The sequence below is a fragment of the Haliotis asinina genome, chromosome 4 (genome assembly GCF_037392515.1).
Source record: "Haliotis asinina isolate JCU_RB_2024 chromosome 4, JCU_Hal_asi_v2, whole genome shotgun sequence".
Taxonomy (NCBI): domain Eukaryota; kingdom Metazoa; phylum Mollusca; class Gastropoda; order Lepetellida; family Haliotidae; genus Haliotis; species Haliotis asinina.
In genome coordinates this window covers 37455911-37479052 of record NC_090283.1, presented here as the reverse complement: position 1 = coordinate 37479052, position 23142 = coordinate 37455911, and the positions used below count along the sequence as shown (strand labels likewise).

Sequence of the window (23142 nt, the reverse complement as noted above, 5' to 3'; positions counted from 1 at the left end):
TGATAAATTGTTGTGTCTTTTTAAAGGAGACGTTTTTATTTATGCATAAAAGCATCATGATACAACATCTTGATTAACCTTGTTTGATGGGCGTTCTAGAATTTGGTTAGTTGGTGAACAAGCAGTTGCAAGGTGAATTTTAATTTGCACCTGTTTGTTCAGACACAGGAATATGTAACAAAATATTTGACTATAATATTGCCTTTGAGCTTGAACTCGCAGTTGAGGCTGAAGATTACCCATTTATTTATGATAACTGATTTGAGGAATATCCCATATTAAACATGGAATCCGTGTGTATATGAATGTCAGCTGATCAATGCAATGGGCTTTGTGCACTTACGTCAAACCTTGAAACAAACAAATGACTCACATTTTGCATGTAAGATTGGGGCCACCACATGTCAAAAGCTGTTTTTTCTGGAAATGGTGTATGGTCTTGGTTACAGTTTGCTTTTGACATATGATGCTTTCAGAGTTATTTCACTTTTCTTAGCGGAGTTTCCCACAGTGGCTGTGCATGTATTTCAGCTACCGACCAGTGTCAGTCCCCATGTAACGTCATTTTTATATCAGAGTAAATGCACTGGGTTACAGTATGGAAGATATGCTACCTTTATTTTGATGTCTGTTGCGTTGTCATTCACAAATAAATAACTAACTAGTGTCAGTGGCCGTGTTTCCTGTAATATAGATACAAAATCACCCTCAACGTGCTGAAAGTCTTTTTTACCTTTTCATGGTGACTTTTAGTGTGTTGAGACAGTTGTCATGTATCTGTTGGGTAATGCGTCTGCAGGTGTTGGACACCTGTTGCTGTATCACCTCCTTAACATAGAAGGAAGTTTTGGAGACTCATGTTATCATCCAGCTTTCTTTGCAATGCTAGGCTTCCTAGTACTTTGGGACAAGTTTTAACCTCCATGCAAGTGCATCCAGAAGTACATTGGGACATTTCTAACACAATTTCTGGTATTGTTTATCCTATGGAGGATTGTTATCTGGATGTTTTGACTCGGATCTTGGACTATCAAGCAAATTCCTGACAACATCAGAGACTGGATTTCTGTTTGTCAAATGTTTACAAACACAACTTTCACAGGATGAGCAATATATATGAACATGATCATAACAGGACTGTGGAAGCTGGATGTGCCTGAATCCATTTCAACTATTGGTGCTGAAATCTATCATTCTTGCTATCCAAAATTGATTTGATCAAGCTTGTGTATATGCAAAGATAATATGTCAACACTCATGCAGAAATGGCTCATAATATGCATATCTCGAAGACTGTTGGTCCAGTTAATACAGTCCCAAAATGAATACTTGAGAGTTCAGATTATTATGCTTGCCATTAGTAATGGACAACTCTTTATCAAAGAAAGTCAGAATTCTTTAAAGTCAGCATTTAACATGTTCAGGTCTCTTACAGTGAAAACCTTTTTGTTTCATCATTGACACTGAAGCTGTCAAAGTGCCTGTGATTTGTGATTGATATTCATCAAATATTGAACACAGAAGTGTTTGTCAAAAAGAGGTATTCCACACTATGTAAAGAGTGGTACGGCATGGAACATTTCACAGAGGTCAACTTCATACCCTATTGATTAGACTTCCTCTTGACAGAGGATTCTGGACTTGATACTAGCCATGTTTAGAGAGTATGGCCACACATCAAGTTGGGGGATTTTCTTCTCTTGATGGAACCTGTTTTTGACACATTCGTGTTGGTTATTGTAATAAGATTGGTTCAGTGGGCTTAGCATGGAGGAGTGGTCCAGGCTGTTCAAACAACAAGAGTTTAGACATAACATGAGTTGCCAGAGTTGCAAACTTTGAACATGCTGTAGAAGTTGGTTGGTTCAGGAGAAAAACCAGTATCATTTACATTAAAACCACTGGCTTCCATAAATATTTTGTTGCATTCAGAATAATACTTTTCAATCATTTGGCCTGTAATAGTTTCATGCATAGTGAATGGTTGACATGTATACTTAGATATTAGGTTTGCCCCTGCACAGTGCACAACAAACAAATATGTATGAATAATGTACTACAATAGTGTAACTATACACACTGTACTTATTCTGTGAAATTATCTAATGTAGACATTAAATTTATGGTTATTATGGTAGATGTGAACACTGGAAAGTGTGAAAGTTATAAACACTCTGGAAAATAATGTAGGTATATAAACTACGTCCATTTATTCTGGAAACTGGTGTACATTGTAGATATGAACATTATGGTGTACACTGTAGATCTGAACACTAGTGTACAGTCAGGCCGCGTTAGTCCGGACCCCGACAATCCGATTCCCGCGATATCTGAACAATAGCTAGCTGTAACCAATCTTGTTTACTATGTAAACTCATTACCTGTTGATTCAGTAATCCGGTGCTTCACTCTCCGTATCCGAACGTTAATCAGCGGTAACAGATTAGCTAATTACACATAGTTTTGCTTCATTAATCCGGCGGTACATCAAAATGGTTTGGATAATCCCTTCACACCATGAGCCCCATTCTGTGGTAATTGTTAAACGACACTTGCGAGTTGAAGATGTCGTTAGTTTGTGATTTTGATCAATTAGTAGGTCTCACTTTTGGTTAGTTGGAGTAATACCTGTCATGCTTACTTCCTGTATAAAACAGTGATCGTGTCAAAATGAGATCACCTGACGCTTGTCAGTCATAATGGCAAGTCCCGCCCCTAGGCGTAAAAGATATGAAATTACTGAAAAAAAAGAAGAGAAAACCCCAAAGCCAATTTTGATCTTATGTGTAAACATTTTGGTCAAGAATTCGGACATTCTATCGGCAAGAGCACAATTTCGGACATCGGATATGTTTTGTGATTGGCTACGATCATTCGACAGACAGATGCAATCACGTGGTTGCCACGTGATCTTACTTCGTGACAATGCTGCCAGTCACAAGTGTGCCAATGTCAAACTGACCAACGTGAAAGTTAATTTCTTGCCCCCAAACACCACATCGCACATTCAGCTAATGGATGCTGGGAACATGAGAACTTCCAAGGCCCACTACAAGAAATATCTCGTCAAGCATTTCATCCAGTGTGCCGACTGGCCACAGACGCTTAATCTCCGTAAAGCACTGAGAAAACTGCCTGGTCCGAAGTAAAAAAGCTCCAGCATTCAGAACTGTTACTCACAAGTGAGTTTTGTTACGTGTATGTATAATCTATCCAGACATAATTGTATGCTTTGATTGTATGAATATTCACGTTATTATGTCTACAAATTGTAATAAAGTCATGTGAAACTTGTGTTTTTGTGTTGCCATGTCAAAGGGAAGTAACCCTACTGTAGTTGTGTTCATAAAAGTTCGTTTCAGTAGTCCGTATGTTTCACTATCCGAACGTTTTTGATGAAAAACAGAAGTGTCCGGATTAACGCGGCCTGACTCTATACTGTAGATGTAAGCACTGTGGTGTACACTGTAGATCTGAACGCTGGTGTACATTGTAGATATGAACACTGTGGTGTACACTGTAGATCTGAACACCCAGGTGTATACTCTAGATGTAAACACTATGGTGTACACTGTAGATCTGAACACTGGTGTACATTGTTGATATGAACACTGTGGTGTACACTGTAGATCTGAACGCTACACATGAACACTGTGGTATATAATGTAAATATAACACCATGGTATGTACTGTAAATATAGCACTGTGGTATACATTTTAGATATAACACTTTGGTGTACGTTGTAGATATGAACACTGGTATATATGGTAGATATACTTAGGCACAAGAATTAAGGGAACCCCCCAAGTGGATTTTATATTAGAAACAATGATGAATAAAAGTTGCAAGCCAATGGCATTTGAACATAGATCAGAAATCACTTACAGCTGATACCACAGTCAGCAAGATGTTACCTTTACGTTATACAGGTCTACATGTACCATGCATGCATTCTTGGCCATAAGACTGATAGTAAGGGTGTCCCACTATCCCTTGTGAAAACACCATCTAGACAGTATCTGACAAACACACTGAAATGGAGTTTTGACAACATGAGAATAGTGCTGCCCGGTTCTTCAAGAATCCAAAAGCGTGATTTCCTCATCAACCTTCCATCAGACAGGGTGGTGTTAGAATGAGGACCAGTCGAGGTAGACACCCTAAAACCACCCTTGGACAACTACCTATATAGAACTGCCCAACGCAGATTAGTACTTCATATTGGTGATTGGATTTTCACTTCACTCCAAGAAAATGTACACTGTGTAGAAGCAATGCATTTCCTATAACTGGTAAAAAAATAAACAAATTTAGACAGAATCAAGTCGAAATCAAAATATAATTCTTTTCAACTGAGGATTTGGTTTCATATACAATAATGTAATTCATCACTTGTGAAGTGTAAACATTTTGAAGTTGACTACGTGACCTAAATCTTGCCTGATGAGTTGGCCATCACTGTTGGGCTGGTCGTCATGTTGAGAGGTATTCACAAAGAAGAAGATAATAGGGAGCATTTAATTAGGAGCGGCACACACAACAGCAAAGATGAATGTGAATAACAGGCAACTGTGTCTGAAATAGTTGAAGTTAATGTTCCTCATCGGAGGATAAGTTGCTGTAAATAACACGGCGACGCTTTGTGCAGGATGCCAGTGATGCCTGCTCATCTTGGAATTCCCACTTGTTGAGATTTGATGTTTATCTTGAAGGCTCCACCAAATATAGGGCCTGAAAACACAGCCTACAACCTTGAATGAAGATGATTTCAAGCCTTTTGTATTCAAACTCTGGGAAGTACTTTTGACCGCGACATAAGAAACCAAGGGAGGCATGGCAGTGACAATACAACCTACATTTGTGCGGGAGGATGCAAGTGGATGTGGCTGACAGTGGCAGTGATCAAGATACAAGAGCAACACTCATTTTTTGATGCTGTGTGTACTGTGCAGTCCTCTTGTTGACATTTACAAGAGACCTACTAGAAGTATTTGTTTACTTATTTAGATTGTATATTTTCATTTTTATTTCAGAAAATTGGGTTATTATACGACTGAAAATAACGTGTGTAACCACACTAAATGAAATAAATTTGATTAAATTCCATAGAAGTGTTTTCGTTGTACATGCTCTCAGAAGGTGTGTAAACTTCCGAATGAAAATCATGAATTGAATGAGTGATAAAAGTAGTACCAGTAATGTCAAAATTCATGTATTAGCCGTTCAGCCATTCAGCCACTCAGCAACATTCCAGCTATATGACGTCGGTCTGTAATCGAGTCTGGACCAGACAATCCAGTGATCAACAGCATGATCATTGATCTACGTAATTGGGAAAGAGCCTGACCACCCGATCCCATTAGTTGCCTCTTACAACAAACATAGTCACCTTTTATGGCAAGCATGGATTGCTGAAGGCCTGTTCTTCCCCGCACCTTCGCAGATCATATACTGTGGATGTAAAAACTGGTTCATATCATTGATATGAACCCTCAGGTCATTATTTGACCTGAAGTACATACAGTAGATGTTAAAACTGTGGTACATGACATGTTTATGGACTATGGACATACTGTAGATATGAACCCTTTGATACATACTTTTGATATGAATATTGAGGACCATATTGTAGGTAAAAATGCTGGTATGTCCTCTGGGTAACTTATGGTCTTTTTATAATTTTAGGTACTGGAGGAGTTTTGCTTCCGCTTTGCTCTGAACCACATGACGGCTGTCACCCAGACTGAAGCTTTCACCAAGTTGGATGAGTGTGTTGTCAAAGAGTTCATAAGAAAGGCAGCTCTGGCAGGAGCTTTCAAGTACTGAGTTAAAGTTGCACTGCACATTTCATGCTGGAGTCCTGTGACTACAGAAAAGTTTAAGCTGTTGTTAAATACTGAGCTCATGATTGTCTGAAGTCTGAAGGCCATACACTCGATGATATGATCAAGATTGGATGTAGCAACCAATTGCATATATTGTACAATTTTAATGTAACAGATCTCAGATAAAGCCCCAGATTAAACTGAAATTCAGTGATACCTGGCAGTTTTGATTTGTTTACACCATGAGCAACCACTTACTGATTGGATGGATATTGGATGCCATACAAATTATTATTATTTATTATTACTGGTTGCTACAGTTCTTCTTGGGTGAGCTGTGCTGAATGAACCATTGAAGGTAAATGTGCCAAACAACTTACCCTCTAGAAGACTGCTGATAAAGGGTGCTTACATACTTGCATTTCCATTCTGTTGTGAATAAATACTGCATATCTGCTGGTAGATTAGAGCTGCACTCAAACTGTGAGTGTATAATATATTGGAATCCATTAGTTTTATGGGATCCAAAGTACCAGTGGAAGATGTAAGTATAATTGTCAGATTCACTTTTGATTTAGTATGTCCTAAAAATGAAAAGAACTATGTTGGGACCACATTATGCAAAATGGATGTCTGGTGGATGTGACAGCAGAATTTGTCATCTGTATATATCTGTAGCTGTAGTTTGAATGGAATTTGGTGATGCATTTGAATTATGGACCATGGGTTTATGGACTTGTATCTAGCTACAGACAGGAATGCAAAGAATATGATCTTATATCCAGGTTAGACAGAGTAGTGATTTACTTCTGTATAGAATTCAAACTGATGCTATTTAGGGATAGTGAAACAGCAGGACTGTTTTCTTAATATGAAGTGCTAGGTTTGGAATGGCAAATAAGAAAATTATTTACTGATATGTTTTTTTTATGCATTTGATCAAACAGTTCATATAAATTTATTGATATGTCCAGAACCTCATGAATATATACCTAACCGAAGATATTAAAATATCTAGTTATGAAGGGTTGATAAAGGGCTCCATAAAATGATTACATGCTGTTTGAAAATAATAAATTTTATGCATAAGACATTTTAAAACATATTTTAGACAATATTCAAATAATACATTTTAGATATAATATGCTATGTGTATGTATTTCACATAGTGTCATGATATTCAGTTAACTAAAATGTGGATGTCATGGTTACATGCATCTTGTTAAAGGACTAAAGACCATGCTGCAGTGATTGATGCCAAGCTTGTTGGTGTGATAAGACAGCATGCAGGACTTCATGTTGGGCTTGTTGGTGTGGTGGGACAGCATGCAGGGCTTCATGTCAGGCTTGTTGGTGTGGTGGGCTTCCATGTCAGGCTTGTTGGTGTGGTGGGACAGCATGCAGGGCTTCATATTTGGCTTGTTGGTGTAGTGAGACAGCATGCAGGACTTCATGTTGGGCTTGTTGGTGTGGTGGGACAGCATGTAGGGCTTCATGTTGGGCTTGTTGGTGTAGTGGGACAGCATGCAGGACTTCATGTCAGGCTTGTTGGTGTGGTGGGCTTCCATGTCAGGATTGTTGGAGTAATCAGAGGAGCTGTCAGAAGAGCTGCTGGGCTTCATATCAGGCTTGTTGGAGTAGTCAGAGGGGCTTGTTGGAGTAGTCAGAGGGGCTTGTTGGAGTAGTCAGAAGGGCTGCTGGACTTCCATGTCAGGCTTGTTGGAGTAGTCAGAGGGGCTGTTGGGCTTCCATGTCAGGCTTGTTGGAGTAGTCAGAGGAGCTGTTGGGCTTCCATGTCAGGCTTGTTGGAGTAGTCAGAGGAGCTGTTGGGTTTCCAGTCAGGCTTGTTCGAGTAGTCAGAGGAGCTGTTGGGTTTCCAGTCAGGCTTGTTGGAGTAGTCAGAGGAGCTGTTGGGCTTCCATGTCAGGCTTGTTGGAGTAGTCAGAGGAGCTGTTGGGTTTCCAGTCAGGCTTGTTGGAGTAGTCAGAGGAGCTGTTGGGTTTCCAGTCAGGCTTGTTGGAGTAGTCAGAAGGGCTGTTGGGCTTCCATGTCAGGCTTGTTGGAGTAGTCAGAGGAGCTGTTGGGCTTCCATGTCAGGCTTGTTGGAGTAGTCAGAGGAGCTGTTGGGCTTCCATGTCAGGCTTGTTGGAGTAGTCAGAGGAGCTGTTGGGTTTCCAGTCAGGCTTGTTGGAGTAGTCAGAAGGGCTGTTGGGCTTCATGTCCGGCTTGTTGGAGTAGTCAGAGGGGCTGCTGGGCTTCATGTCCGGCTTGTTGGAGTAGTCAGAGGGGCTGCTGGGCTTCATATCCGGCTTGTTGGCGTAGTCAGAAGGACTGTTGGGCTTCATATCAGGCTTGTTGGAGTAGTCAGAAGGACTGCTGGGCTTCATGTCCGGCTTGTTACAGGTTTGTTGGAGTAGTCAGAGGGGCTGCTGGGCTTCATGTCAGGCTTGTTGGAGTAGTCAGAAGGGCTGCTGGGCTTCATGTCAGGCTTGTTGGAGTAGTCAGAAGGGCTGTTGGGCTTCATGTCAGGCTCGTTGGAGTAGTCAGAGGAGCTGTTGGGCTTCATGTCGGGCTTGTTGGAGTAGTCAGAGGGGCTGTTGAACTTCATGTCCGGCTTGTTGGAGTAGTCAGAGGGGCTGCTGGGCTTCATATCCGGCTTGTTGGAGTAGTCAGAGGGGTTGCTGGGCTTCATGTGAGACTTGTTGACGTAGTCAGAAGGGCTGCTGGGCTTCATGTCAGGCTTGTTGGAGTAGTCAGAGGGTCTGTTTACTGATGGAATGGAGGTTTTTATTGTCCCCGGCAACTCAGTTTGCAGGGTATTAAAATGGACTCTGTCTGTGTGTGTGTGTCTGTGCACTTTTGTCTTTTCTGTAGCAGATCTTTAATACCATTCAATATTTCTTCACCAAGCTTGGCACAGTCCTGGTGGTAATGTGCTGGTACTTTTTGGTTGTTTTGGAATTCTGAATTAAGCATTTTTATGTTTCCATGGCAACAAGTTTGACTGACTCAGTTTGGTGGGAGTGCTCTTTTCTGGAGCATAACTTTTCAACCATTCAGAGTTTCTTCACCAAATTTCGTACATACGCATATCTAGTGGTGAACTGGTGACTTTTGATTGTTTTTGTATTCTTATTGAAATATTTTTTGTGTTTCCATGGCGACAATGTTGGCTTCAGCTGAAGTTTGTTGTTTCTTCCTTTCTGGAGTAGAACTTAAAATCCTTTCAATACTCTCCTTCAAATTTGCTCTATGCATTTGACAAAATCGTAACTTGTTGACATATTCATGAATCGTATTTTGCCATTGAAGAGGATATTGATGACTTTGTCTTCTTGTTTGATCAGGTTTGAGCTTGTATGGTTCATAAACACCCGGCCCATGGTCAGGAACATGAAGATAGATTAGGTGGTTCTTGGTGTCTGTCTGGCTTAAATGTCATATCATTTTAATCCTTGGAGCCTATATGGTATGATAATATTACACACAAAGATGTTAATATGTATTTGAATGTATTTTTTCACAGTTTTACATTTTATGGGCAAGGAATATTCATATATTGATTTCCTCCTTGTTGAGAGAATGAAGGAAGTGGTCTTGAGTTTGAGGAACCAACAGCTTGATGATCTGAGTATTGATTATTTTTATAGAATAGGTATAATGTTTCAAACAAGAATATTTATGTACTGAATTAGTTTTGTTATTTTAACATTTATCCATACATATTAAGGAAGAACAATTCAATTAAAGAAAATCAATCGATCTAACTTCCATTTCAGTTCTTCAGGGGTTATGATTATAATGTAGAGCAAGCTTCTTCACTTAAACAGGTTGGGCTTGTCTGAAGACAGACAATCTAATCACAAAGACTGTGTATGGTTTTACACCGTTTTTAGCAATATTCAAGCAATATCACATCAGGTAACAACAGAAATAGGCTTCACACATTGTACCCATGTGGGGAATCAAACCCAGGTCCTCAGTGTGACACTGAGACCTTTATTGTACCCAACAGACACTTAGCACCAAGATGTGATGAAATCAGTTTGTCTGAGCATTAGACATGATTATTGCATGTGAAACTGTTCAAGTTATATCTATGATTTTTTTCCAAAACATTGAAGAATTTTTAAAGTGCACAACTGTTACATTTAAGGTAAAATTATGTTCAGAGTTCATTAGTGACATGTAGGTCATTCAAAATGGCTTTGCAAAACAGTTGTGGTCACTGCCACATTGCTTTTTCGTAAAAATCCTGCATAGACACATTCAGCTAGATTAGCATACGAGTATTGTTGTAACAACACTATCAAAGAAACATCTCATTTGGTCAGAAGGGAAGATAGATATAAGGTTTGATTTTGTGTGTAGACACAGGCACCATTTTCCCCAAACTGGAGGTTAACCTTGAAATGTAACAGATGTAAAGATTTCTGGTCTGGTACTTGTGATCTTCTTTTCAGTAGTTGCTGTTTAGCTTTGTCTGTATATGCTGATGCAGTATTTTGATGAATCATTCACTAGTGTCTTAAGATGAATGGTGGTTGTAGATATTCTTGTAATTCAGCTAAACAGTACAGCGTGAGGATAAAGCATCAGAAATATTTTAATCTTTTTTACAGAAGGATTATTGTGCTGATACAGGTAGTAGAGTATATATTAATAGTTATTTGGTTTAAAAGAATTAACTTTGAAAGTGTGATTGATATGTAGAGAGCAAGATAGTTGATAGAGAAGTGTCATCATTTTTGTATATGTACATGTATGTTCAATTTATGAGTGTATGAATGCATGAGTTCTGTTTGTTACTTAAGTCACTTCATCAGTAGATGTTTGTGGATTGGTCACAGAAACATGTTCTTGTTTTTTTTCAATATGAACAGTGTGCAAAGCCATGTTTTGTGTGTAAGTCCATGATTTTAGTTAATGTGTGTAATCAGTGTGCCATAATGTGAATCAATGTTAATGTATGTACTTTGTGTACATGTTTCAAAGCTGCATATACAGAGATTTAGATGGCTACATTTTTAAGATAACATGTTTATTGTTACTGTTGATCACGTTACACTACTTGACTACAGTTTTCAGTGGTGTGTAATCTGAACTGATCATAATTCTTGTAAAGGCATTTAGTTTGGATGTTCATTGTGTTTGAATGTTCCTTTGTTTGAAATTCATGTTAATGGCAAGCCAGTTATTGAAATATAAATTGTAAAATACCTCCACAGACCCGCCTATCTGGTGTATTTTGTATACTGTACATATTGCTGTACAGACATTGATATTGTGCATTTGGGAGACATGCTTGGAGGAGCCAGATTGTATTCCTTGTGCGATTGTACACTTTTACACCTCAAAATACACTTTTTAGGCACCATGAATACACTTTGAAAGCAAGTAGGGTAGGCAGGTCTGAGAGAATACCATACATCAGTACCATTTGTCTCTTATTTGAAATGTGTGCAAGGTTAGGTGGCTGAAAGCTAGGCATCCTCTGGAGGGTGTAGGAAGATTGGAGCCCAGTTAACAACGAGGTCCTGCAGTGTGTCAGTGCTTTCACATCATGTTTATCTACAAATTAAGGGTTTGCATCTAATCCACAGATGGCAGAAATCACCTTTGGCAATATTGCAGCAAACAGTTTGCCAGGGCAACAAAACTTGACCATGGTCAGTATACTGGGCAGTAGTTTCATGGTAATACCACTCATGAAAGGCAAACTGATCTGCACATTGAGATTAGTTGACAGGTCACAAAATATTATTAGCTTTTTGCTGACCAGTTGTTGTTATTCATCAATAACCAGAACAAAGTGACTGGCTGACAATATTTTGTGTCCTCTCGTTGTGTCATTTGCTTGAATAATCTGCAAAATGCCAGTGCCAGACCACAAGCAGTTCTAGTGGACAGCAGTTACATCTGATGGGAAAGAAATACGGACATTAAACTGACCTGCACATTATATATATATGAGGTGATCTGGAGTAGACACAAGGCACCTGCTAAGTGCCCCAGCTTTTGGTAACAGCAAAGTGGCCCACAAATGCTAGATGAAATTATACCCACCTAAATCATAAGTATGGCATCTAGGTCTTGTGGCAGTGATGAAGATTTTGAAATGACAACTTTTTGCCACAAAATCTTGTTTGTATGTACCAGTATTCCAAGTACCATATTCTACCAATTCATAGATATGCTTGTGTATAATTGTTGTTTTGTGTACTGTGCTCAGTCAGAAACTATTTTGTAATGCTTTGGGTGAGCAAAGAAGAAATAAACTAGGTCAATGAAAATATTACTTTATAATTATATCCAAAGACATGGTAATTTACCTCTGCAGTATTTTTGTTATGGTATTTGTTGTGTTTTTGCAGAGACTTCGGTTACTATGTGTATTTGTTTCTTAAATTTAGCTGGTTTGATATATAATTAGTAATATAATCTAACAGAATTTAATGTATGTACATACGCTTTCAATCAATTAGTGTTTTCTTCTCTCCAGTTGAAACCTTAATGCAAAGAGAGGCAAAGTTCATATGGCCTAAATACCTCCAGGCATAGGAAATTACCCCAGTTATTTCTGGAGCACAGTTTTTCTCTTTTTTTAATGACCACGCCTGGATTTGAAATACTGTGTCCTCATTTGGGTTATTAGAGGAGTATTGACCAACAGTAATTACTATTCTCAATTTATGTAATGATTTGTGTATGATGTTTCTTCAGTAGAGGAGTGGAAAGCAACTAATCATATTAGGTTCAACCATTCATGGGACAGTGTAACATGAACACCAGGTAGACTTCCGAAAGTACTAACTGATCAATCCTTGGCATTGATTCAGCTAATAGAATACAATGTAGTATGGGAGCACTATTGATGTTTTTGTGTAAAAGTGTAAAGGTCTCTCAGAACACATGTTATGTCTATATATGTGAATCAAAGACAGCTGCTTAGTTGCCAGCACCACGGTCAGATTGGAAGTGGGATATTTCTAGTATGGGGGATACTTGTCTTCTTCTTCTACTTATCATATGAATGTGAATGAAGAGGGCATTGTGAAAATATAACTCCAGTGACAGATGTCAGATGTTAAGCTGTTCATAACAACAGTCAGGTAAACTCAGCCCCAATGTTACTCACTAAGCCCCAGTGTTACTCACTTAACCCCAGAGTTACTCACTTAACCCCAGTGTTACACACTTAGCTCCAGTGTTATTCACTTAATCCCAATGTTACTCACTTAGCTCCAATGTTACTCACTTAACCCCAGTGTTACTCACTTAGCTCCAATGTTACTCACTTAACCCCAGTGTTACTCACATAACCCCAGTGTTACTCACTTAGCTTCAGTGTTACTCACTTAACCCCAGTGTTAATCACTTAGCTCCAGTGTTACTCACTTAACCCCAGTGTTACTCACTTAACTCTAGTGTTACTCACTTAACCCAAGTGTTTCTCACTTAGCTCCAGTGTTACTCACTTAACCCCAGTGTTAATCACTTAGCTCCAGTGTTACTCACTTAACCCCAGTGTTACTCACTTAACCCAAGTGTTTCTCACTTAGCTCCAGTGTTACTCACTTAACCCCAGTGTTACTCATTTAACCCCAGTGTTACTCACTTAGCTCCAGTGAGTGTTACTTGTTACATTCCTACACTGGAGGGGTGTAAAGAATAACACTGGGGTTAAGTTTACTTAAACTGTTCACAACAACAAAATAACTAACGTTTAATTGTATCAGATCTTAACAAATAAGAAGTAGCTGATAATTGAAAATTGTTTCAAAGTCTCATGAAATATTAGTAGAAAACAACTGGAAAGGGATAATAAAGTCTTTAGGATGTTTGAGGCATGTTACTGAACATCTGTTGCAAGATCACCAAGAGAGCAAGTTGGTACCAATAATTACTACATTCATCCAAAGTTTATTGTAAATTAACACCTGCATGTATTATTGCTTTGTCATGGTCAGATCATATAATGGTATCTTACATGCCAGTAGGCTACTAGGTCATTTCTGCTTACAGTTGCAAACTGCAAATAAACTTGGATTTCATGTCCTATCTGTGCAAAATGTAGCTTTAGATTTCACAATGATGATAGAGTAGAGTTATCTTTCTTTGTTGTTATTTATCATTTCTCAATAGTCCACTAAGCATTAACATCAAATACCATGTTGATTTATTCTTTCATAACTACGTCATCATGATTATGTCATGAAATCAGGGCAAGAGTGGTGAATTAGGACAAGTTACATTCTTAAATTTAAGTCACTTGCCCTGTGGGGAATGAATAAACTCACACTTTTGGACTCTTTTAACCATTACATATGAAAGAATTGTGGTTAGTCTTAAGCGGAACACCAAGTTCATTCTTGAAAAAACGTGTGCTTAATTAATACCGAGCGATTAAAAGATATCCAAAACGTTGTATGCTTCACTCTCACCAACCAACAAAACCTCTGACAGGTTACATAACTCTTTCACCCTAGCCCTAGTGTTGTTCATAAGTGCTAAGGGAGCATTTTGGAAGCCTGCCAGTATAAAATAGGGCGGTTCGACACCTATCCTGCTTCCAAGGTAGAAGGTGCTATTTAGATTTGTTTTCATCTAGTTAAAATATCAAATCTACCTACTGGTTGTAAACAGCTAACAAGATTAAATGACAGTAAAGCTTTCATTTTTCAAAACAGTAGTCACGATTGTAGGTTTATACAAACCTATGAACAAGATACTCTAACCCCAGAAATGTACATGAATACTATGGCAGTCGACATAGGTATACCTATGTCGAAATGAGTAGTTTTAATCTTGGGGTTTCATTTATAAGAAGAAGAAGAAGGGTTTATTTGTATAAAGGCCATACGACCCATAGAACAAGATGGTACAATAGTGATGACAATAATTGTTTTATGTATTTGTACCCCTGTGGAGTATATGTGATGGGCATGAAAAAAATTGCAGCCCTGTTGTTACCAATGCTATATATGCAAGTTATGCAGTGCTGTTTTACCTGGAAAACAACCATTGTTTGGTTGTCATTGTGCCTCTTAGCTGTACATGCATTGCTGTTATTTTATGGTATTTTGATAGTGCTTTGTACTCATTACAAACAGTCTCTTCAAGATGTCAGTCTGTGACTGACAACACTGCTTCCCTTCATACCTCTAGTTTAAGTTAATTGCATGGATGCCATATTGGAGATAAGCTGACATTAGCTTTCCTTTAGCACACATGACGTGATGGTGCTGTAACATGTTCATATATGCAAAAATCAAATTCCAACAGTTGAAAACAGACAGGAATTTTGACTTTCTGTGAACCTTTTAAGATTCAATATTTCTTCACTAAACTTGGTGCATAGATAGGTCTGTCAGTGTACTGGTGTCTTTTGTTAGTTTGGGAATTTTGAATTTAATGTTTTTGGCTTTTCCTTGACAACAAGTTTGACTGTGACTGAAATTGGTGGTAGTGCTCTTTACTGGAGCAGAACTTAAAAACCTTTCAGTGTTATAAGTCTGTCAAACACACTGGAAGGTGAATAGCGAACTAAAACAACGTATGTTGGAATCATCCGTCACATGACATCCATATTTCTACTCTTTGATATTTTGATATAGAAATTAAGATGATAAATGTTAACACGTGCCTGTGACAGGTGCGCCTAGACACGTCTTTGATGAGGGGAAGAAATGTTATACACTCAATTGCTTGTAATTGTAACATGCCAATACCAACAGTTAATTCCTTTTTGGGTCGCACATATGCTATTACAAAACATATGAATTAATAGTGCAACTCATTCTTTCTCACAGAAATTACTCCTGTTGTAGATCTGAAGACCCCAGAAGTATGTCACAGAACTGTAACATGACTTGAACCACCACAGATGTGTGTCACAGAACTGTAACATGACATGAACCACCCCAGAAGTGTGTCACTGAACTGTAATGTGACTAGAACCACCACAGATGTGTGTCACAGAACTGTAACATGACTTGAACCACCCCAGAAGAGTGTCACTGAACTGTAACGTGACTAGAACCACCACAGATGTGTGTCACTGAACTGTAACATGACTTGAACCACCCCAGAAGTGTGTCACTGAACTGTAATGTGACTAGAACCACCACAGAGGTGTGTCACTGAACTGTAACATGACTAGAACCACCACAGAGGTGTGTAACAGAACTGTAACGTGACTAGAACCACCCCAGAATTGTGTCACAGAACAGAAACATGACATGACCCACAACAGAGGACATTAGCCACCAAAACTGAAACAATATAGGAATATAGGAAGTTTGCCCACAAAACTAAAACATGACATGACCCACAACATAGGAAGTTTGCCCACACAGTTTGCAAGAAGCCCCAATATGAGCCCCGTCGAACATTTTTGGGACTGTCTTGGACGCCAGGGTCGAGACAGATTCAATTGTACAACGTTGCGGAGAACAATATGTTGAGTTCTATGCCTGCATAGGTTTGAGTCAGATTAGACAGATCTTCATATGAGCAAGTAAGTGACCGAGTTATGGGTTATAATTTCTACCCAAGAATATTTGTCTTGTATGAAGTACATTTTAGAAAATACTGCAGGTGTATATACTATTGAAAATATTACGGATTATTCAATAAACTGTGTCACAACCAGTGATGTTTTATATCTTTAATAAATAGTTTAACAGTGTAAAGTAAGACATCTTACTGAAGTTGACATGAGTCGCTGAGGACCTTAGATTTTATCAGATAATTGCCCAAAGCGCCCTCTGTTCCTGCTCGTCCTTAACCAATAAACGTCATCTCAATACTATCGCGTAAAGTCTTATCGTCCAACGTCAACTTGGTTCATTCCGTCTGACTCCAGCAGGGTAATGCCTAGTTCGTAGAGAGTAATCCGTTGTTGGTGACATCCAAGGTTATCCTGGACACATTTGATAGGTGATACACCTTTGTGCTGTCCATGGTAAAATGCTTATGTTCTCCTATGAACCCTGTGTGCTCCTGCGCTGTCATCCTAAAACACGAAACGATGTCCATGAAACACTAAACCACACTGCACCTCACCACACCTCACCTCTCCTCACCGCACGGCAACGCACAGTAACGCATCCCACCAAAAGCAAGTCAAAGCAAAACGACCTTTCTGTCTAACGTTAAAAAAAGCACCACAATATCTAGCGACCGACAACTGTGTCCAAAACCGAGATCCCTAATGATAACACTTTGACCACGGTTCGCAGTGACATAGTCTTCTGTACACGTTGTCACTCTTGGTCGACCAGAATGACGTCTGTCAACAATGTTATTTCTTTATCAATATTATGATATTATGATAATGCAGGATAACCAGTGTGGAACTGTGGGTAAGGATGGTCGTCAATGTAAGGTAACCAATGTGGAACTGTGGGTAAGGATGGTCCTTGATGTGAGGTAACCAATGTGGAACTGTGGGTAGGGTTGGTCCTCATTGTGAGGTAACCAGTGTGGAACTGTGGGTAAGGTTGGTCCTCAATGTAAGGTAACCAATGTGGAACTGTGGGTAGGGTTGGTCCTCATTGTGAGGTAACCAATGTGGAACTGTGGGTAAGGATGGTCCTTGGTGTGAAATAACCAGTGTGGAACTGTGGGTAAGGATGGTCCATGAAGCCCCGCCTTGATATTGCTGAAACATTGTTAAAAGCAGTGTAAAACCCAACTCTCTCACTGAAGCAACCAGTGGAACACTGACACTCGTCATGCACTTTGTCTCACTCTTCTCGGCGCCCGGAAAGCACAGTACACCCACACCATGTAGTTTGTGTTTGGCTGATGTGGGCGACTGGAAGGCCCTAGTACACAGACGGCATGCGGTTTATATTTGGATGGTTTGGGCACCCGGGAGGCCCTAGCGCGCACACACGCACACACGCACACACAGACCATATAGTTTGTGTTGTGTGGCTGATCTGGGTGCCCGGAAGGCCCTAGTACTCATACGGTATGCTATTTGTGTTTCTCGGGTTTGGGCACCCTTAAGGTACTAGTACACACACATCATGTAGTTTGTGTTGTCTGGCTGCTCTGGACTCCCTCACGTTCCTAATAGACATGAGGCCTATAGTTTGTGTTTCTCAGGTCTGTGCACTCGGAAGGCCTACTTGAGCGCCATAGCAGCTTGTTGTGTAGTTACCTTCCTAAACCGACATATTTATCATAGGTGAACAAATGGGCATTATACTGGCAAGGATACAAATTTTGTATAACAGTTAGCATCAAGTAATTATGAATGTCTAAGACATGATTGATGGGGACTGATTACCAATCATTCCGCCATGTTATTGGAAACGTATAGTCAAACAACGATGCTTTTCCTCCTTGCCCTTGTTCTGATGAATATGTCGCCTGTCGAATCTCACTAAGCCTCGCGTGACGCTCACCATCTAACGAGAAAGAAAGAGATGGTGGTGCAGCGCCTGCCAACGTCGACTTTCTAATTGTCGTTGTGGTGATGTAGCGCCTCTTTGAAGCCAAACTCCAGCACAACCTATGCCTGACGACTATTATTATATCAAAGTCTTTGATATTTGATATCACTCCCCGTGTAATGGACATTTCGATCCCTCGTGGATTTATAACTTTGTCTAGCAGTGGTAGTTGTTAGGAATACACGACTAAAGAAGAGGCTCACAGCTGTCTTCTTAGAAGGACAAAATTGGTGCAGTCAAGATCGCACCATTCTTATTTTGAAATTTTGAATGATCACACTCTCCAGGCTTGAGTCTAAGCGCTGTAAAATTGGCCATTCATGCCGGGCCTGATGAACTTAATCAGCCTTATAAATATGGGGCTAAAGAACTTCTCCCTCCTTCACAAATACAGTGACTGTATGATGCGTCTTAATTTTCACTTTTGAGAGTCATTATGCCCTAGAGTGTCAAATGACAAAGTCTTGGCCCAAATTGGACGTGTTTCTTGTTCAAATACGAGCCAAACACTGGTGCATAAAGCATGTGTAGACTGTCCCTAGACAGGAGCGTTATTAACAGTTTTTAGCTAGATATCAGGAGAAGCATACGAAGAGACGTCCCAAGTGTTTTGTACACATTTTATTACACGATGAGTTGTGATCAGTCACAAAAAGGCCTGAGAATCACCAAAAAGCGACAACAAAACAAGACAATAACCTAGCCGTAATGAGAATTAGGAACACTAAAACTGGAGTTAAGATGGCTCAATGATGGGTGATGCAATACTCCAGCAGAACCCTTACGCCATGCACGCTACTGCACGTCGGTTTACCCGGCCATGGCTTGCACATTAACGCTTTTTTTGTATTCTCAAGCATATCAACAGTGCCTACCACTAGCACTGAAACCAGGCTTCCATGTGATGCTAGAAATAGAATTCCTTATCTTCCCCAACTATCGGCATTACACCTTGTCCCACGACACTAAGGGAGACAAGGCTGTGGTTCATATAAGGATCAATACAAACATACTTATTCTTGAACTAGACATTGGTCTTTCAGTACAAATATACTAATTATTGAAGATAATATTGATATTTCAATACATATTCATGACGTCCTAAGATTGGGATTTACTAATAACACGTGCATGTTTATGAACGACATACGATTTGGAAATATGATGACACACGTGTTTTCAAAATGTGATAATGTACAGTGGTTGTTTAGCTTTCTGGTATTCACGAATACACTTATATTTTCTCTTGAATAACTCTTTGCAATAGCTTTGCTGGAAAACACCACCTTCGAGCCGTGACTACGTCGCAAACAGTAATATCACAAAAACAATGTTGACAGGCATCAGACAAGTTAATCGAAACATAGTATCGTCTATTTGGAGACTTCGTTGTACCTCGCGTTGCAACAGAATAGTGCCTGCCGAAATGTTGCACGTGTTGCGAAGAGATGGAACAACGCCTACGAAGGAACCAAAATCAGCCGATGATGATTGGCTTACAACGAGGTGTGTTTTCCAAACCACAGATCATCATCTTTCTTCGAGATATAGTACTATCCCAAATCTGTGTTTAGCCAGAGAAATCCCAGTCTAAGTATCGATCATGTATTTATTTCGAGCTCCAAAAGTAAACTAGGTTCACAACTACCGACATTAAGATCCAATATCTCACACAACAACAGTGAAAATATCTCCAGTAGTACCAATGAAGCTGATGAAGGTTAAACTGTCGAGGCGTAGATTCTTACTTTCGCGATCGGGGTCACGCATGCAGTTAACTGTAAAAACAGGATAGACGAGTCTGCTGTTGAGACTGTGTGCAGGTTTGGTCGTTGTCTAACAATCTGTCGAATTTGAATGAAAATAAACCATTGCGTTCCTGTTTTTAACACTGTCGTCTTTTTCATACAACCAGTTTTCTCAAATGAACGAAGTATGTGAAAAATAGCCTTACATAACCTTCGTACATCAACTGGTCAACAATACGACCTCTTTGTGTTTACTGAGATAAATTCAACATCTACATAATACATACATATATGAATCATTGTAAAAAAGTAAACACATTCACCAGGAAATAATTAGGTCACGGGTATAATCCAAGTATACAATTCAACTCCTATGAATGTAGATTTATCAATACTCTATGTTATATTTCCTGCATGGAAAATGGATTTATGTTTATTAGATCTACCACACAATGACATCGGTAGGACGCATAGGCCGAGGCTATCACCTGTATTGGTGATACCGATGTGGAGGTGGATACAACTCTTTGCTGACAATCTAACACTGTGTCCAAACATCACCTAATCCTCCAATTTCTATGCTTGTCATGTGTGCAAACATACTTCCACCAAGAATTACAGTCTGTTGAGACATATCCACACTCAACATGGAGAGCAGAGTTATGAATGTGAACTGTTCCAGCCCAAGTTCAATCGATTTGGTTTCGTCTGAAATCTTCAAAGTAAATTTAACATGAAAGGGGAATCAACTGAAGAAAAGTGTGTCTGCATCTAGGCAGTGTCACAAGTATCATCTGGTAATATACCAGCACGTTTCGCCTCCTGTGCGGGCAGTAGAGGTGCTTATTATCGAGAAGGATTTTCTGTGAGGGATGCTCACAGTGCCAACAGTGCTACCTACCTGAACATTTCTACTCATCAGATGGATTAGTGCCACCGTTGTGCAAGCCGACACGAGAAATATGAGGTTGCCCGAGGTCACGTGTCTGCACTGGTAGGAGCTATAACAACAATGACAACAAGTAAATGGTGTGCATATACTTCTGTTTTTGTGACTGTCAAACGGCCGAATGTTGAGTCCATATGAAATGACACCCTCTTCATTATTTTAAAAGGGTATGAAAACGTTCTTGGCACATAAACTTTATTCAAGATACGATGATAATAATGAGAATTTAGCCGAACTTATTTAGAGACACTAAGCTCACACACTAACTGGGTGAAACTCTCAGGATTTGTATTGTCAGTTATTTAAGTCAATGAGTGAAGATAACCGAGATTCATTAAGAAACATAGATACCGCAGTTTCCCAACATATATTTGAATATCAGCTGGTAAGTCGTCAGATGTGATTTGAAAGAAGAGACAATGGTAGCAGAGTGCTCAGCTGTGTTTCACTGACACTTCCTGTGCTAAGAGAGGCACCAGATTTCAATTTTGATTTGAAAGAAATGTTGAACTGTTTGACTCAAATATTAACGAAGCTACTGGTCACCTCTATTCTAACAGCAATGCGATAATGTATGGAACATTTAACAAAGTGCGAGTCGGCATTATGGAAGAACTTGTACGTTTTCCCATTTCTACAAGAGAAACGAGAAATACACCACAAAGGGAGAGGCAGATATTAAAAAGCAACACAGGAATGCAATGTACAAACAGTGGATGTTTGATCATGTGCATTAGTGAGATATATGACTTTGATATACGATATCATTCTGCATTTTATGCAGTCTGGTACTATCCCAAATCGCTAGCCAGGTCAGTTGCATGTGTGGTGAGATATACTACACAGTTGATGTGCATGTCTGGTGAGATTTAGTAGCCAGATCAGGTGTATGTGTGGTGAAATCTACTAGCCAGATCAGGTGTATGTGTGGTGAAATCTACTAGCCAGATCAGGTGCGTGTGTGCTGAGACCTGCTAGCAGGTTGATGTGGATGTGTGGTGAGATTTGCTAACACGTTGAGATGCATCTATGGTGAGATTTAGTAGCCAGATCAGGTGCGTGTGTGCTGAGACCTGCTAGCAGGTTGATGTGGATGTGTGGTGAGATTTGCTAACACGTTGAGATGCATCTATGGTGAGATCTAGTAGCCAGATCAGGTGCGTGTGTGCTGAGACCTGCTAGCAGGTTGATGTGGATGTGTGATGAGATTTGCTAACACGTTGAGATGCATCTATGGTGAGATCTACTATCCAGATGAGGTGCATGTGTGGTCAGGTCTACTGTGTGTGTGTGGTGAGATCTACTAGCCAGATGAGGTGCATGTGTGGTCAGATCTACTGTGTGTGTGGTGAGATCTACTAGCCAGATGAGGTGCATGTGTGGTCAGATCTACTGTGTGTGTGTGGTGAGATCTACTAGCCAGATGAGGTGCATGTGTGGTCAAATCTACTTGCTAGATGAGGTGCATGTATGGCAACAACTGACGCAAGGCTGCAGGAAATGTGTGTGTATGTGTCACGCTCTGACACCTAACGCAAGGCTGCAGGAAATGTGTGTGTATGTGTCACACTCTGACAACTGACGCACGGCTGCAGGAAATGTGTGTGTATGTGTCACACTCTGACAACTGACGCACGGCTGCAGGAAATGTGTGTGTATGTGTCACACTCTGACAACTGACGCACGGCTGCAGGAAATGTGTGTGTATGTGTCACGCTCTAACGACTGATGCAAGGCTGCAGGAAATGTGTGTGTATGTGTCACGCTCTGACAACTGACGCACGGCTGCAGGAAATGTGTGTGTATGTGTCACACTCTGACACCTAACGCGAGGCTGCAGGAAATGTGTGTGTATGTGTCACACTCTGACAACTGACGCACGGCTGCAGGAAATGTGTGTGTATGTGTCACACTCTGACCTCTGACGCACGGCTGCAGGAAATGTGTGTGTATGTGTCACACTCTGACAACTGACGCACGGCTGCAGGAAATGTGTGTGTATGTGTCACACTCTGACCTCTGACGCACGGCTGCAGGAAATGTGTGTGTATGTGTCACACTCTGACAACTGACGCACGGCTGCAGGAAATGTGTGTGTATGTGTCACACTCTGACAACTGACGCACGGCTGCAGGAAATGTGTGTGTATGTG

General features: G+C 40.0%; 3 protein-coding genes across 5 annotated transcripts in view; 1 reads left to right on the top strand and 2 right to left on the bottom strand.

Moving 5' to 3' along the window:
• LOC137281531 (RCC1 and BTB domain-containing protein 1-like) overlaps positions 1-10852 on the top strand; it is a 102532-nt gene extending 91680 nt beyond the window's left edge. For 2 of the 3 annotated variants that reach the window (XM_067812815.1, XM_067812816.1), the window contains exon 15: positions 5687-6042. In XM_067812815.1, coding sequence (XP_067668916.1) covers positions 5687-5827 — 141 coding nt within the window. In that variant the 3' untranslated portion in view covers positions 5828-6042. Of the gene's footprint in view, positions 1-5686 lie in introns of all 3 variants that reach the window. The other variant, XM_067812814.1, reaches the window with a different exon arrangement.
• On the bottom strand, positions 7035-7448 carry LOC137280917 (uncharacterized). The gene has a single exon (XM_067812103.1). It carries the CDS (start codon positions 7446-7448, stop codon positions 7035-7037), a length of 414 nt encoding a protein of 137 aa, XP_067668204.1.
• On the bottom strand, positions 8210-8560 carry LOC137280916 (serine-rich 25 kDa antigen protein-like). Its single transcript, XM_067812102.1, has one exon. It carries the CDS (start codon positions 8558-8560, stop codon positions 8210-8212), a length of 351 nt encoding a protein of 116 aa, XP_067668203.1.
• Positions 10853-23142: the final 12290 nt, after the last annotated feature.

What these genes read in the sequence shown, in the direction of transcription:
- LOC137280917 (XM_067812103.1), bottom strand. Translation starts at nt 7,448, where the DNA reads ATGAAGCCCAGCAGCTCTTCTGACAGCTCCTCTGATTACTCCAACAAT.
- LOC137280916 (XM_067812102.1), bottom strand. Translation starts at nt 8,560, where the DNA reads ATGAAGCCCAGCAGCCCTTCTGACTACGTCAACAAGTCTCACATGAAG.